Here is a 15,662-nt window from a genome sequence, read left to right on the forward strand (position 1 = left end):
AGGGGGAGAGAACAAGCCAAACGGAGTTTCCGCTCTGTTCCCCAGGACCCCTGACCTCCCCCAGCCCCTGTACCCACTCTGTGTGAGATGGGCCTGGGCTAGATGCCACCAGGCCCTGGGAAAGGAGGGTGGGCGTGGGGGCCCAGTACCTGTTTTGCCTGCTTCCAGGACTCCTCCCACTGCTTGATGGTGCCGTTGGCTTCATCTAGCTCTTGCCGAAGCCGGGCCAGCTCGGCAGCCCCGGGCCCTGACAGGAAGGCAGGGGAAGTGCCCGGGGAGAAGCTTCCAGAGGCAAAGTGCTCCCAGATGCTGCTATTCATCCCATTCAGACCTGCCCCAGGAAGGGGAGGGACATCAGAGCTCTGAAGAGCTTGGGCCTTGGGCCTGGGCCCTGGCCCTGTCCAGCCCTGCCTGGGGGCCTCCAGGGGCTGGCTGTGCAACGCTCCAGCAATGTTAGGCTGGGGAATTTCACAGGATGTGTAGGCGCCACCTGTTACTCCTCAGCTGCTATTTAACTTACGCGTCTCAGCATCCCCATCTGTAAAGTGGGGTTCCCATCACTTGCCTCATGAGGTGATTCAGGGGCCTTGGGAAGTGCTGTAGGGAGAGCAGTCTGTGAATGTGGCCATTTGTGAGCCCAACTTCACTTTCAGGCTAGAGAAAGGGGAGCCTTCATGCACCCTGATGTGAGACCCAGGAGGAGATTCAGGAAAAAAGCCATGGGTCAAGAGCCTCAGACGATGGCGGAGCTGGAGCAGAAGGAGCACAGGAGCCCTTGGTCCACCCCCCTTGTTTTACAATGAGGAAACTGAGATAAAACATGTTGCCAGGAATCACAGAAACAGTTAAGTGGCAGAGCCAGGACACAGCCAGGGCGTCTGGCTCCAAAGGCCTACTCTTTGCCAACAGCTAAGCTGTGTGCTCATGCACCGCCCCCCCGCACCCGCTCACTCAGCAGATGTTTAACACGCGCCACGCGCCCCTGCTCTGTGGCCCCCGGGCGGCCCCGTCTTCTGAGGCCCCACGTCCGCCTCTGGCCTCATGCTGCCCTCACGTTATCATTCCAATGACTTCTTTCTTGCTCCCTTTCCCACTAAGCCAGCCAGGATGTTCTAGAACCAAACGAATTTAAGAGAGTCTGTCCTCCAAGCAACACAAGTGCACCTACGTGACCTGACCAGCGTCGTCCTGTGTGGAGATACGAGGCTCTCCGCCCTGTCCTGGAGGCGAGAACTTGGGATCCCTGCTGAGGCAACCATGGCCAGCAGCAAGCTCCACCTTTGCTTCTCCTCCCGCTCGGGTGGCATTTCCTCTCGTGGAGAGGAGCCACTTCCTCGGGGAGCCCCGGCCAGGTTAGGTCTCTCTGTTATTCTGAATCGCAGCACCCAGACTGTTGCCTCCACACAACGGTGATGGTCTCTAAGTATGATGTAATGCCTGGGCGCCTCTGCCTCTCCCGAGAGACCATGGCTCCATGCCAGCAGGGTCTGCTGAGCTCACCTTGTATCCGTAACTACGTGCGGAAGGAAGGAATGCGTGGCCAGTAAGTAGGGCTGCAGTCAAGATGCCTCCAGAATATGGGCAAGCCAGACAAACGTTAACACTAAGCATCTGAAGCTGACAGCGTCAACATCAACTGTGAAGGTGCTGCCCTGATCTTCAGAGGAATAGGGAAGGACCCAAACCTGGTCAGAATGTCAAAGCGCAGCTCAGAGGCTCAGGCTCAGTGTGACCAGGATGCCCAGCACCCTCAGGGAGGGTGTTTCTGATCTCCTTGAACAGCTGCTGGGGGAGGGGGAAGTAAGAGCAGCAGCTGCTGCTGAATGAGAGGCAGCGGGTTGGGCGTCTGCTGCTTTACGTCTGTTACTTCAGACGTTCGCGCTGGCCCCACGCACACACGCAGGTCTCCACCCGCGCTTCTAGACCCTCTGCTCTGATGTGCCCTCCAGAGCCCCTGGTCCACACAGTTCTAACGCTGGGTTCATCAAACAGCCTTTGGGGCTACAGCTGGGTCCGCTTGGTGCTTCTGCTGGACAGGGAGGCCGCCTTGCACCAGGGCTGAGCCTGTTTGGACCTCTCCCTCTCCCTTGGCCCCGAGGAGCTCTGGGCGACTAGGCAGAGCGGCCACACTGGCACGGAGAGCAGACCTAGGCCCTGGCAACTCTGAGGCCACGCTTCTCACTGTGCACTGGCCCGGGGCCTAGCACTTCACTCATGTTATTTCATTTAAGCCTCACAACCACCACACGAGGTGGGTGCTGCCGTTATACCCATTTCACAGAGGAAACTAAGGCAGAGAGACTAAGTCACTTGTCCAGGTTCACAGAGCTCAGAGAATCGTGGAACCGGGGCCTGACTCGCCTCCGTGCCCAGAGCCCCTACTCTAACCTCCACTCTGCACTGCCTCTAGCCGTGGACAAAATGGCCAAAGGCACTTTCCAAAAGCCCAGATTCCTGCCCCAGGCCTTAGAGAGCCATACCCCCTCTTACCCAAAGATCCATGTGATGCTGAGGTCCCCAAAAATGTGTTTTCTGCCTGGCTCAGGTGGCCCTGGGGCTGCTGCAGGAAATGCGAGGAGAGGCTGACAGGAGGGGACGGGGATGCTGAGTGGAAGGAAGCAGAGCTGCTCAAGGAGCCAGGGATGTTCACGGGTGCGGAGCTCTGCAGCAAACTGCCGCCTGCAAGAGAGGCCCAGGAGCGTGGCCGAGTGAGGGCTGGGCAAGCCACGCGGGGCCACACTGAGCGGGGCATGGCTCGTCTGCCCACCCCCTGGGCCAGGCTGGACCCCAGGGGCCCTCCCAAGCCATCCTGCCCACCCATGCCCAGTACCGATTGTGATGCTGCCTGGGTGCGGCACCGTGCTGTTGTCGAAAGTCTTCTCTAGGGCAGCTACCCCAAACTCGTTCAGGTCCAGGTCATCCAGGGCAGACTCTAGAGACAGAGTGATTGGAGTATGAGCCTCCCAGCCTCCAAAGGGGCCACACAGTCCCGAGGTTCCAGGCCTCACCTCCTGGACCCACCTGCCCTTTACTGCCTCTATTCCTGCCCCTGACTCACCTTCGAGCTCAGTCCCACTGGAGCTGTGCTCGCTCAAGCCTCTGCTTGTGCCTGGGCTGCCCCCCTGCCAACACCGATCCCCTAGCCACGTCCCGCTCAAATGGCTCTCCTTTCGGAAGCCTTCTTCAGTACCCCCGGGGGAAATGAGTTCTAATCCAGCTGACAGAGGTCTTGTCCCCTGATGTTACAGCTTGTGTGTCTCACCCCTGAGCTCACTGAGGGCAGGCAGGTCTCTGGACCCTCAGTGGCTAGTGCACAGTAGTTGCCCAACAAATGTCCACTGCGCTCTGAGGAACTGGACTGGGAGGGCAGGAACAGCATGTCTTCATCTCTGTCACCCCAGTGCCTGCAATAGGACCTAGCACAAAGTGGCACCCATAAATGACTGCTGAAAGAGAAGGGCAGTGGCTTCTAATGACCAGGAACTCTAAGGACAGCTGTGCAGGTTTTTCACAAGGATACCTAGTTGGGGTTGAATGACATACGTCGTGGAATGAGACTGTACATACCCATGGGAAGAGGCATCTCTTTCTAATCTGCATGAAAGAGCAAATTGGAGGGCTAATTTGCTATAAAGGCTAGTCTTGGCCTTACACCTTGGGCTCCAGTTCCATTTAGGTCAAAGGGCTCAGGATGCCCACCCTCTGACTCTCCCAAGACAGATGTCTAAAGTGACCAGTATGCTGGTTTGAGTCTCACTCCAGAGACCTAGTATCTCTGACTCCAGACCTGCTCCTAGACTTAGCAACAGAAATGGCCCAATTACCTATGACCGACTCTACCGTGTCGCTGGTGGGGTAGAAGGGCAGAGCATTTGCATTCATGCCAGGAACGCTGCTGGTGCCGGCGGGGCTAGGGGGAGTAGCTGCTAGGCTGGAGGTGATACTAGAAGAGATGCTTGAGGTCAGGGGGCTGCCCACAGGGAGGATGCCCAGCATGTCCTGCAACGAGAGAGTGAAGAAGAGACATAGTGGGATGGCTGCCCACGGATGGGGGCTGGAGGCGGGGGCTGGCTAGGGCAGAAGGGAAGGGTACATCCCAGCTCTCGCCTGGTTGCCCTCAACACCTTGCTGGGAGGCTGGAGTTGGACAGGTGTGGCTTGGAGGCTGCAGGGCCTACTCACCCCTAAAGTTCTGCAGTAGGGGAAGGGAGAAGCAAGTTCAGCGCAAAGACAGATGTTTACTAAATATTTTTTTTGACTGGCCAATGAGTGAGTCCGGAGGTGAGGGGCTCAAGGGCCTGACTCCCACCCTCTCTGAATTTGGGGCTGAGGCCCCACCTTAATCCTGCCCTCAGTTTGTAGAGAAAGCGGTGCCCCGTGCTCCCCGAAGAAGCCTCCTGGGGTTCTGGGCCTGTCCTGTCCACAGCAGGTGCCAGAAGGGGAGAAAGGGGGCTGAGAGCTCTATACCTGTTTGGGTTGAAGCAGAGGCTGCTCTTGACTCCTGGGCTCTAGTGAGTGGGGTTTTAACTTGGCCTGAGAGAAAAGTCAGGGAGCAGGAGATGAATGTAGTGCTAGGGAGGGACCCTGAGCCCATGAGTCCTCCTAAGCATCAACTTGCCGTGGCTCACTGAGGGGGCAAGGAGGCATCAGACACCTGTTGTACAGTCCCCCTTCACACACACGCACCCTCCTTCCCTACCCTGGGAACTCGGGGAGCTGCTCCTCTCCTCCCTGTGACTCCAAGTCACAGATAAGCCAGTGCCAGACCCCTCTTGTCCTGCTCCCCAAGGCCCTGCTGTCCCATCAAGGCAGCACAAAGTAGGGAAAAGTCCGGATGTGGGGTCAGAAGACTGAGGTAGTAACCCCTTCCCCTCTATTAACTGGCTCTGACACTGGGTGAGGTGCTCAGCCTCTACCCTGCCTGTCTTCATCTGTAAAATGGGACGGCCTCACCCACTCTGCTCAGTCTTGAAGAGGCTGGAACAGGGGCTTCCTAGCTCCCAGTCACGTTCCCCATAGCTGGGCCAGGACAACCCTCCAGGGCTTCTCTTGCCGCATGCAGAAGGGTAGCCCATGCTAACCTCACTGGGCTGCCCCCTCATCCCTTACCTGGCATTTCAAAGTTTTCAGGTACTCAGCTCCCACCTGGTCTTCCCTCTCGAAGCCAGGAGCCTTCTTATAACTACCAGGGGCGAGGCCAGACTCCCCAGGAAAGACAATGCCTTCCAGATTCGGGGGCTTCCTGATGGAGCCCGGTGGGGAGCCACAGAGGTTAGATGGGCTGCCGAGGCTGCTGTTTCTACAGAGGAGCTGCAGAGAAGGAAGACAGTAGGCTGGTGGGCAAAATGCAGGCTGGGGCATGGCCCATTCTCCATCCCCGCGTGGGAGGGAGATCCTTCATCAAGAGGCTCAGTTCCTTTTTAATTGGCCAGGGGGAAGCAACCACCACCCAGGACCCACAACCTCATGCGGAAGCTGTGTGTTGGGGGGTGGATAGGCTTTGTCCCTTCTACTACCTGTGATCAGCTCTACCCAGGCTGATCGCAGGGCTCTGGGGACACCACTCCAGCCACTATCAGCTTTTGACAGAGAGAAGAACCCTGGGGCAGAAAAGGGCAGAACCCTTGGGCGGAGGCCTCCTCCCCAAGCACAGGGCACGAGAGGCAGGTGTTGGCTCTGGGCAGGCATGGTGCCCACCCCACCCCCTAGACAGACACGTACAGCGCTGAGGTCAGGGGCATGCGGGCTGGAAGGGCTCACAGGCACCGAGTCCCCGGCAGCGGACGGCATGTACAAGACGGGACCCGGCTGGCTGGGGCTGGACACGGCTGAGGGAGGCTGCAGGTCGTCACCGAGGGGTGGCTCTGCAGGAGACAGGGGCGGGGCGTCAGCAGGCTCCTGAGCCAGCTCTGTCTCTCCAAAAATGCATCTGGGTCTCTTTTAAAGGAGAGCATGCATCCCCCTGCGTACAAAGGGAAGGCTTCTGTTTCTATTAATACCACGTGCTGTGCACTTACTATGTGCCAGGCAATTTGTATTAATCGTAAATCGTCACAATGACTGGAAGATAGAAGTAATACCATGGTCTCCATTTTACAGATAAGGAAACTGAGGCTCAGAGAGGTAAGGTATATCTCCCAAGGGGGCTGAGCTAGGAAACAGAAGAGCTGGGATTTGAACCCCAATCCACACGACTCCAAAGCTTGGGCCATTCATCACTTCTCTGTGCTGCCTTGGCTGGGCCCACCTCTGCGCCACATGTGTGCTTCCCCCTCACCTCAGTTTATTTTTCACCCTAATCCCAGAGGTAAGGCCTAAGGCTAGAAAGAGGTTAAGGACAAACAGAGCAGTGGCCTGGGGTAGACACAGGTTGTAACTCAAACCCGTCTCTGAGACTGGCAGTGGTGGTCTGGAGCTGCACCGAGCGGTACCGAAGCCCAGGACCACATGCAGCTGCCGAGCACCCGGAACGTGGCTGGTCTGGACTGGAATGTGCTGCAGCTATTCAAGTACACACCAGCTTTCAAAGACTTGGTTTGAAAAAAAAAGGGGAACTATCTTGATTTTATATTGATTGTATTTTAAATGATATTATTTTATGTTGGGTTAAATAAAAACATGTTATTAAAAATTGACCTATTTCTTTTTCTTCTTTTTAGATGTGGTTACTAAAATATCTAGAATTACCTAAGGGGGGCTGCATTAAATTTTGATTGGACAGCTCTGCTCTCCGCAGGGCAGAGTGCCGTGCTCAGTTAGTGACGTCTGCCATGGGTGTGGCAAGGGGTGGCTGCTGGGATCTGCCTAGTTGGCTTGGGGAGGGTGCCTCACCCTGCCTGGGACTGAGTGTGCAACCAGGGGCACAGTCCCTGCTGTCTCACGACCTTGGAGGCTCCAGGGTTTTGAGACCAGTTCCAGAGAGGTGGGGCAGGGGGGTGGGGGAATGGAACTTCCAGTGGGGACAGGGGCCCACTGCTGGCTGACACTGAACTTAGGGGGAGGGGGGACGGGAGGGGAGGGTGGAGAGGGCACTGCCCCAGGGCAATGGGAACAGCATACGGTCTACGTGGGCGAAGGCGCAGAAGGGTCCTCGGGGACAGCTGCCCGACTGCTGCATGTCGTTGCACTTGGTAGATTTATAGATCTGGAGGGCAGAGCAGAACAGAGGCGGGGTCAGGCTTGGGCAGAGAGAGAAAGGCAGCCAGGGGTGCCTTCAGCATGGCTGGGTTAGCTTAGAAATCTCTCCTTTCTCCTCCCCACCCGATGCCGCTTCCCTAAGTCTCTCCCTGCCAACTGCTTACTCAAGCCAGAGTGAGCAGACACTGCCACCCGCATGCCAGGGACCACCCCCCTCCTGCGCTCACAGGCCCAACCAGCCCTGACCCAGCTCTCACAAAGGGATCTTCTCCATGCTACTCTCACTCATGATCTTGGCCAGGGCTGTGACCTTCCAATGTGCCTCTGGGCATTAACGGAGCCAAGTTCACAGGCAACACCCATCCACCCTGAAGCACTCTGGGTGGGGATCTACGCTAGGCCTAACTTTCCACCCTGCTGTCTGTAGCCCACACAACGTAGTTTCTGTCTATGTATCTATCTCAGGGTGTCCTGACCTCCATGGAACAAAGGGAAGGGACAGCACATGCCTCTATACATACCATACATGAGATCGTGGCACACTGACAGAGCCCAGGCCACACCCTGGGGCTAGGGGCTGCGTCAGGGAAGTTGCTGGTACCCTAGGCCCTCATATGGTACAGGACAACGGTAAGGGGATCTCTTATTTTTTAAATCTTGATGCCATGTTAAGTACCACAAGTGGTGCAAAGCCCAGAACGGCCAAGTCACCATGCCCAGTGCATGCTCTTCCTATCAGGGCGGCTCAGGGAAACAAAACCGGGAGCCAAGGGCTGCTCGGTGAGTGTGGGCTCAGACAAGGAAAGCTGCCAAATTAGGGTGTGGGGCTCCTTTAGGTACTGCCCGCGGGGGAGCCTGTGGCTACAGATCCCTCTCCCAGGATGGTGTCAGGATGGATTCTGCCAGCGTCGGCCCGGACCCTCCTTTCCTTTCTCCTTGCTTTCCAAAGAGGATATGTCAAGCCACCCCCAAGCCTCGCAGGGCCGCAGCTCGGGCGCCAGCCCCAGGGCCCACCTCCGGGTGGAACTGCTGCTCCGTGCGGGTGTGGCAGCACTGGCAGGAGTCTCCGCTCTCACACTTGCCAGGGTCACCCCATTCGTCCCCGTGTTTTACGTTCGGACACGGAGAGGACCTGGTTAAATAAGAGGGTGCGGTCAGATGGACGCAGAGAGGATCTGGGGGATGCCAATGAGATCCGCTGCGGTTCAGGGCCCCTCTCTGGCCTCCCGGCTTTGCAAAGCCAGGCTCAGAAGTAGGAAACATCAGCTGCTGAGTGAGGGCCTTACTGGGGCCAGAAGCCAGGCTTTGCTTCTCTGGCCCAACCTGGCTGCATCACCAAGGACGCTGCTTTGCTCGCTTCGGCCAAGTCCTCCCCCCGAGCACTGTGCGGCCCAAGGAGAGCCAGGCTACGACCACACCACAGCTGGGCCCTGGCAGACGCCCCTCAGGATCCGAACTAGAGGGGCTTCTAACCCAAGACCCTCATTTCATGCCAAAGGAGGACCCAGGAAGGCCCCCTATCGTTCAGCTACCCTGACCATTCTCTCCCCTCGTACCTGGGTCCTGTGATTCGGTGATCCCCAGGGCCGGCCTCCCTGAGAGCACAGTGCAAGCAGCCCCTGCCGTGATCCCTTCCCTGCCACCCTCCCTCCCACGGCTGGCCTGCTTGGGCCAAAGGACCTGTATTTGTGTTTCCGGGGACTCCGCCGCCGGTCCTTGCTGTTGTGGTAGTAGGGACAGGCATAACCCTGGCGGCACAGCCGTGGGGGCTTCTTGCACGGCTCCGTCTTATAGTTCCCCAGCACATAAGCGGTCTCTGCACAGGGGGCCAGAGGCAGGGGTCAGGTGGGTGAGGCAGAGGCGGGGCGCAGGGAGGGAAAGGAGAAGCCACTAGGAAGGAGTCTAGGAGCCGAGGCTTTTGTGAGAGGTATGAGCAGGGCCACCTCCTCGCGGGCCAATGCCAAGACTGAGACCCAGGAGAGAGGTAAGGAGGATGCCGTCGTCCCTCACTGGAGATACTCACAGCTCACAGAGTTAAAAGGGCGTCCGCAGGAGGGTTGAGCACACACGTATGTGTACTCATATACGTGTACGACTGTGTATGTGTGAAAGCCTCCTGATGGAATTTAGGAAGCACCTGGGGTGACGGGAGCAGGGCAAGGTGTGTCTGGGGAGACTCCCCCAGAAGTGCCCCCGGATGCCAGGGCTGCAGTTGGCGGGACGTGAGGTGGGATGAGGGGGCAAGTGCCTCCCAGCAGAGGTAGGTGGTGGCTCGGGCTGGAGAAGGCAGTAGGTGGTGATGAGCCATGTCCTCAGAGCGGCCATGGGGAGGAGAGGGGGGCGGACAGACAGCTGGTGGGAGGGGGCGTGGCCACCTGTGTGGCCACCTTACCTTGCCACCGAGGCTCCTCACTGAGGATTTTTTCTATCATGGCGTGGCTTGCGGCCCCAGCCGACTGGCCCTCTATGCTGCCCTCCACTGTGGTCTGGCCGTTCTGCAAGGCCTCCATTGCCTGGAGCTCCCTGGGAAGAGAGGAGAGGACAGAGAGAGCGGGGAGGGGCGTGAGGAGGAAGGAACCGGAGTGCCAGCCCTGCACTCCGTCGGTGGTACTCACCGTGTCCGCAGCCAGGCCCCCACCCCGGCCCTCAGCCATCAGCCCACCTGATGTCGTAGACAGGGGAGCGGAGGTCGTGGGGCCCATGAGCAAAAGCGCAGTGCAGGCCGTTTTTGGTGCAGTTGCCTTTTGAGTCTGTCTCGTGGATGCAGATTCCAGTCTTATAGTAGCGCAGGTGGTACCTGCGCTCAGTGTCCCCTGTGGTCCTGTGCAGGAATGGGCACCTGCAACACAGCAGCGGGGGTGGGGGTCACTCACCTTCGCCCCCTGCAGCCTGGGCTACCAGCCGTGCCCTTCCCTGCCCATTGAAGGCTTTCTCATGACCCAGCGGGTGTAATGATGGTGGGCCAAGGAGGCAAGCGACGAGTCCTGCTGAGGTAACAGAGCCACCCTCCCACTGCCGGGGGTGCTGTAGCCCAGAGTGGGGCCTGAAAGGCCTGGCATTCCCACTTCAGGTTCTCAAAGACTACTCAGCCAGGGCCCTGGGCTGTCCTGAAGAGGAGCTCCAGACGGGGGCACTCTTGGGAGAACAAACACTGCCTAGGTCGGGGGTCTTCAGAGAAGCCAACGCCCTCGGGCCCTGGGTGCTTCATGAAGCTGGGGGAGGGGTGAGCAAGCCTTTGACCCCTGGGAGAAACGGAAGAGCTGGTGTGGGATGGTTCAGTGAGGTGCGCCCACAGAACCCCCTGCAGTGCCTCCATCACCTCCGCACGGCTGAAAACACGTTAGGCGGGGTCAGTAAGTGCTCCCTCTCAGTGACGTTCCCAGGTTTGCCACCTCATGTTTGTCATTTGTTATGCCCTGTCTCTTCACAGAGCTTTGTGGCAAAATATTTAGGGTCAGCAAAAAGGGAACTAGAGAGGCTCTATGTCTCTAAACAGCCAGGCTTGGGGGGAACTGCATGGGATGGAGTGGGTAGTATGGGCTGGGGAGAGGGTCCTTGTGACCTGCACGGGACCAGGAAAGAAGGCCCAGGAAGCCACTTTGGTTCAGATGTGGCCCTTAGGCTTAGCAGAAGAAAGGCCTGTGTAGGGCTTCCCAAAAGTGGGGAAAGGAGAAGGGGTCTCCCCCAGATGATGGTGGGGTCTGAACCCAGGTCCAAACCATAGGAAGGTGGGCCAAGCTGCAGCAGGTCCCCAAAGGCAGGCTCTGGCTGGCTTCTTGGACTCTGCCTGGACTATGCTGAGGGCATCTGATCCAGGAGACGGGGGGCTCCTCTGAGGGCAGGCCGGGCAGCACTCACTCGTCGCCCTCCGGGCAGAGGCCTGTGGCCTCGTCGTACTTGGTGCAGTAGACGTCGGGGCTGTAGTTGAAGGTGCCGTCCCGACGGCGGATGGACCGGCGGCGTCGCTGGTTCACGAAATGCCAGTGGAAGCAGGTGTAGGGCCGATGCTGAGTACATTTGTGTTGCACAAAGAGCGGGCACTGCTCAGTGCGGAATTCCTTCAGGTACCTGCAGGGAGAGCCCCCGAGTAGGGTAGGCCAGGAGCGGAGAGTTAAGTCCCTTGTTTCCCAGCAAGAAGTTGGCCACCAAGTCCCCCAAGGGCCCTACTCTGGGGGGGGCTAGTTCAACTGAGACACCAGAAAAGACCCAGAGCTAAGGCAGGCCCTCAGCATCAGGGTCCTTCCTAATACGCAGGTCCCCGGCCGGCCTGAAGGGCAGGACCCATAGACCACAAGGGCCCTCAGTGGTCAGCTGCCTGCCATGGCGACCAGAGGAGGGCTTAATCAGTGGCTTGTTCCCTGAGCGCTCCCCGAGGCTTCCCAGGCTAAACCACTGATCACAGGGAAAAGGCTGCAAACCAGAGCTCGAGGAGCCTCTCCTAAACTTCCTGCAAGGGTCTCTGCTGCCCAATCTGCCTGCCAAGTCCTGGAGGCCTCACTTGTCTCAGGAGCAGGGCTGGGGCGCCAGGCCGAGGGCCAGGACGGCTGCTGCTTTAGAGCTGAGAGCCCAGGTCACAAGGTGTCCTTCTGGAACACTGACACAGGTCATCACTGTCCCGTCCACTGACCTCCTTCCAGAGACATTTCCTAGCACTACCCAAGTATGTTTGTGAAGCTCATGTTGGAAGCATCTGAAGAGACTCTCTCAGCCTTGTCTCCCACCACAGTCTTGCAAATGAGTGCCTGCAGCAGCTGAGGTATTCTATTTCCGCCCTGACTAACCTGGGGTTGGGGGGCTCTGTCTGTCCTCCCAGCCGCCTCCCAACCTGCATCTCTCTCCTTTACTCTACATCTAAAAACCAAGACAACCCGAAGCTCCTCCCCCTACACCACCCAGTGGAGGGCCTGACCCACTTACCCCCTGACAGAACCATACCATCCATCTGTGTTTTCATTCACTTTGTGTCCAGGTGGAGGGTTTCTTAGATTTACCACCACTGCCCCCCACGACACATACACACAGACACACGGTGGGCACAAGCAGGCAGCCCAGTTCTCTTTATTCATTCCTTCAAGCCCTAGCAATGAAGGCAACAAATGGCTTGATAGAAGGCATTTGATGCCAGTGAGGCAGATGGTTCTAGAAGGCACAGAAGGTTGTGTGCAGAAGGGAGTGTGGAGAGAGCAGCCACCTGGAGCTGGAATGCCTGGGAAACAGGCGAGAAGGCCCAGCCCATGTCTTTGGCTCGTGCCAGGATAGGCAGGGCCTCATCAGTCTGGGCGTATGGAAGGTGTGGGGACAGGTAGGTCCAGGGCTGAGACTTTCCAGACAGGTTTTCTTTAACACTAACGAGAGTGCTGTAAAATCCTCCCAGCCAAGGGGAATTGCCTGTCAGGCCAGTGGTTAGGACTCCGTGCTTTCATTGCCAAGGGCCCGGCTTCAATCCCTGGTCAGGGAAACTAAGATCCCGCAAGCCATGTGGCGTGGCAAAAGAAACCCCAATCCTCCCAGCCCTGAAGTGTGGAGAAGTGTCCAGGCGTGTGTACTGCGCAGGGGGAAGCTGGAGCTGGGTGCTCCCTAAAGAACACAGATAGGGGGTTTAAGGGGCAGTGAAGCTTCCAAATAGCATCCTATTCATTCAGCACCTATTTACTGAGCACCTACTAGGTGCAGGCATCGTGGTGAGCACTGAGGACGCTGACGTAGCAGGTCCTTATCCTTAGGAAGCCCATAGTTTCATGGGAGACACACCAGTAACAGGTGGAATCAATCAACTGTGGAAAAGGTTATGAGGAAGGTTTGCAGAGGGCTCTTTGGGAAGCCAGAGGAAGGATCCTGGACCCAGGCTGGCACAGAGGAAGGGGGAAGGGAAGGAGAGGTACTTGTGGGTGAAGAATGTGGGAAGGGTGCTTTAGGCAAAGGGAACAGTCTGAGCTTAGAAACAGGAGGCCTAACTCAAAGAGCTCCAAGCGCCTTTGTGGAACGTGAGTGGGGTAAGAGAAGAACTGGAAAAGGGAAATGAGGATGAGGTGAGGTGTGGGAGGAGCCACATCTCAGGGATATCATCTCCAGGCTGCAGATATATTCTGAGACACTGGGTTGAAACCTGGAAGGCTCCGTAGAGCCTCTCACAGCCCCTTTGACATTGGAACGTAAGGTCTTTCTTCCTGTCTCCCTCTCTGTCTGGTTATAGACAGAAATCTGCCCTGCATACTGTACACAGGTACAGTATGGGGCAGTATCAAACCCTGGCACTGAGTTGGGACACCAACCCCCCAAACTGCTAGACTGATCTCTCCTGCACGGCACATACTCTACCTGACTCCTGACCCACAGGAGACTAATTCAGGAGGTAACAGGTGGGACATGGGAGTGGAGGAAGCTGATCCCAGGGCCAGGGAAGAATGAGAAGTACTGATAGTTAGGACTAACAGACTGAATACAGGACACCCAGTTAAACTGGAATTTCAGATAAATCAAATATTTTGTGGGACATGATTATACTAAAAAATAATCCATTATCTGAAATTTCAATCTAACTGGCATCCTGTTTTCTTTTCTTTTTTCTTTTTTTTTTTTTAAGCATAGCTTGGGTTTCTTTTCTTCTTTTATTTATTTGGTTGCACCAGGTCTTCGTTGCGGCTCGAGGGATCCTTAGTTGTGGCATGCACGTGGGATCTAGTTCCCTGACCAGGAATTGAACCCAGGCCCCCTGCATTGGGAGCACGGAGTCTTAACCACTGGACCACCAGGGAAGTCCCTGGCATCCTGTCTTTTTTTTTTTTGCTAAATCTAGCAACCCTAAGAGTGGCACCTGCCTGCTTAGTATCAGTGCCTCAGTAAAAACCCAGGGAGGCAGTCCAGAGAAGTGACTGGGCACAGTCTGTCCTCTCGGAGAAAGAGAGCTCCTGGCAAGCCTGCTTCCCTGGGGCAGCCATGTCCACAGTGTTACCTACAGATGCTACGGCTCCAAAGGGCTCCAGCTGGCAGAGATGTCACAGAGGCAAGACATGGAGGCAACAAATTACCTCACTCTAAGCCTCTTCATCTCCATTCCCAGCGCCATGGGTCAGGCACTTGGTACCTTTTAATAAACCGGTCTCCTTGTATCCGGCCTCTCCCCTGTCTAGTTTATGTTGCACAGTACTCATCACTTTTCCCAGAACCCAAATTTAATTTTCACTTTCTTAAAAGCCTTTAGCTTCCACCAGTAGCCACTGATAAAGACCAACTATTCGGCCTGGCATTTCAAGCCCTACATGTCTGGTCCAATGTACTCGTCCAGCCTCATTTCTCTTGAATCCAGTAACACTGGAGTCCTTGGTGTCTTGCAAAGAGATCTTTAACTTCCCTGCCTTTCCTCATGTCCCCTTCCTCACCTGTAGAAATCTTTCAAGGATGAATTCAATGGTAATTAATCTTCTGATGCCATCACTTCCATGAAGTTTTCCTTGACCTCTACCTATCCTCCCCCTGCTGCCCTTGTCCCCAGATAAGTTATCAACTCTAAGCTTTTACAGCACTTTCTCTAGACATTTCTTATAGTCCTTATCCTGCACTGCATATTAATAATGTGTACATTTTCCTCTACTACTAAAGTCCTTGACAGCAAGCATGTAATAAACCAGTACAGTGACAAAATTTGCTGAATGAATGTAACAAGAAGTCGCACAAGAGGCAAAGTCTACAAAGCAATATCAACAATTTTGTGATGCCACCCACAGGCAGACATTGAGAGCTGGAAGCTATTCCCTTGTGAAAAGCACTACAGTGCAGGAAATTTGTAACTCTACAGATAGGGCAGACTGTCCTGCAGAAAAGCCTCTCAGGAGAGAAGGGGCCAAACGACTGAATCTAGGCAGGCAGAATACCCACTTTCAACCAACAATAATCAATGAGAGAAATGTCTAACCTTCTGCTTAAGCCATTAACAGAACTGTGCCATCCTCCACCTGGGAACCAAAATGTTTAGTCAGAACTTCCCACTCTCCCTGTCCCCGTCCCCCTCCAAGCTTGTGCTAACCAGCAAGGCACTGCCCAGACAGCAAGGAGAAAGGCACTGGGAAATCACTCTATTCTACTTTCATGGATTGAAAGGAAACCAATTTTCATTGGAAATGAACAACTGTCTCCATTAAGCTCCAACCGATCTTTCCATTTTAAAGGTTTGAAAGCATAAGAGCTAAGAAAATAGGCTGAGACTTACTTGTTCCAATTCAACCAGCTCTCAGGAAAACCAAGGAGTCCTGGAATCCCTGGTTAGGAGAGAAGACTCGCCAACCACCCCTGCCCCACTCCAAGATCTGGGGGGCGCACAGGGCCACAGAGCTCAATTCTTCACCCTTCCATCTCCCAGGAATACCCGCACTCAAGGATAAAAGACAACAAACGTGGACTAGCTTCAAACCGCAAGGCCTCAGTGACCTACTGTGGCCAGGATGAGTCAAGAAACCACTCAAGCCCTCAATCAGTAAGAGTTGATGGAAAAAGCCACACCTTTGCCCTTCCCAGCAGAAGGATCAGCGA

At 56.0% G+C, this 15,662-nt stretch overlaps 1 protein-coding gene across 1 annotated transcript; it reads right to left on the reverse strand.

Annotated features, from left to right (window-relative positions):
- Positions 1-15: 15 nt before the first annotated feature.
- UNK (unk zinc finger) lies at positions 16-14,202 on the reverse strand. Its single transcript, XM_028498142.1, has 14 exons — positions 14,170-14,202; positions 10,995-11,299; positions 9,799-9,975; positions 9,529-9,659; positions 8,817-8,952; positions 8,151-8,268; positions 7,059-7,143; positions 5,721-5,863; positions 5,109-5,309; positions 4,467-4,532; positions 3,825-3,999; positions 2,831-2,932; positions 2,491-2,679; positions 16-331 (listed from the first exon to the last, which is right to left on the reverse strand). The coding sequence occupies exons 1-14, from the start codon at positions 14,200-14,202 to the stop codon at positions 99-101; spliced, it is 2,094 nt and encodes a 697-aa protein (XP_028353943.1). The 3' UTR covers positions 16-98.
- Positions 14,203-15,662: the final 1,460 nt, after the last annotated feature.

This window comes from Physeter macrocephalus, chromosome 14 (assembly GCF_002837175.3).
Source record: "Physeter macrocephalus isolate SW-GA chromosome 14, ASM283717v5, whole genome shotgun sequence".
NCBI classification, from domain to species: Eukaryota; Metazoa; Chordata; class Mammalia; order Artiodactyla; family Physeteridae; genus Physeter; species Physeter macrocephalus.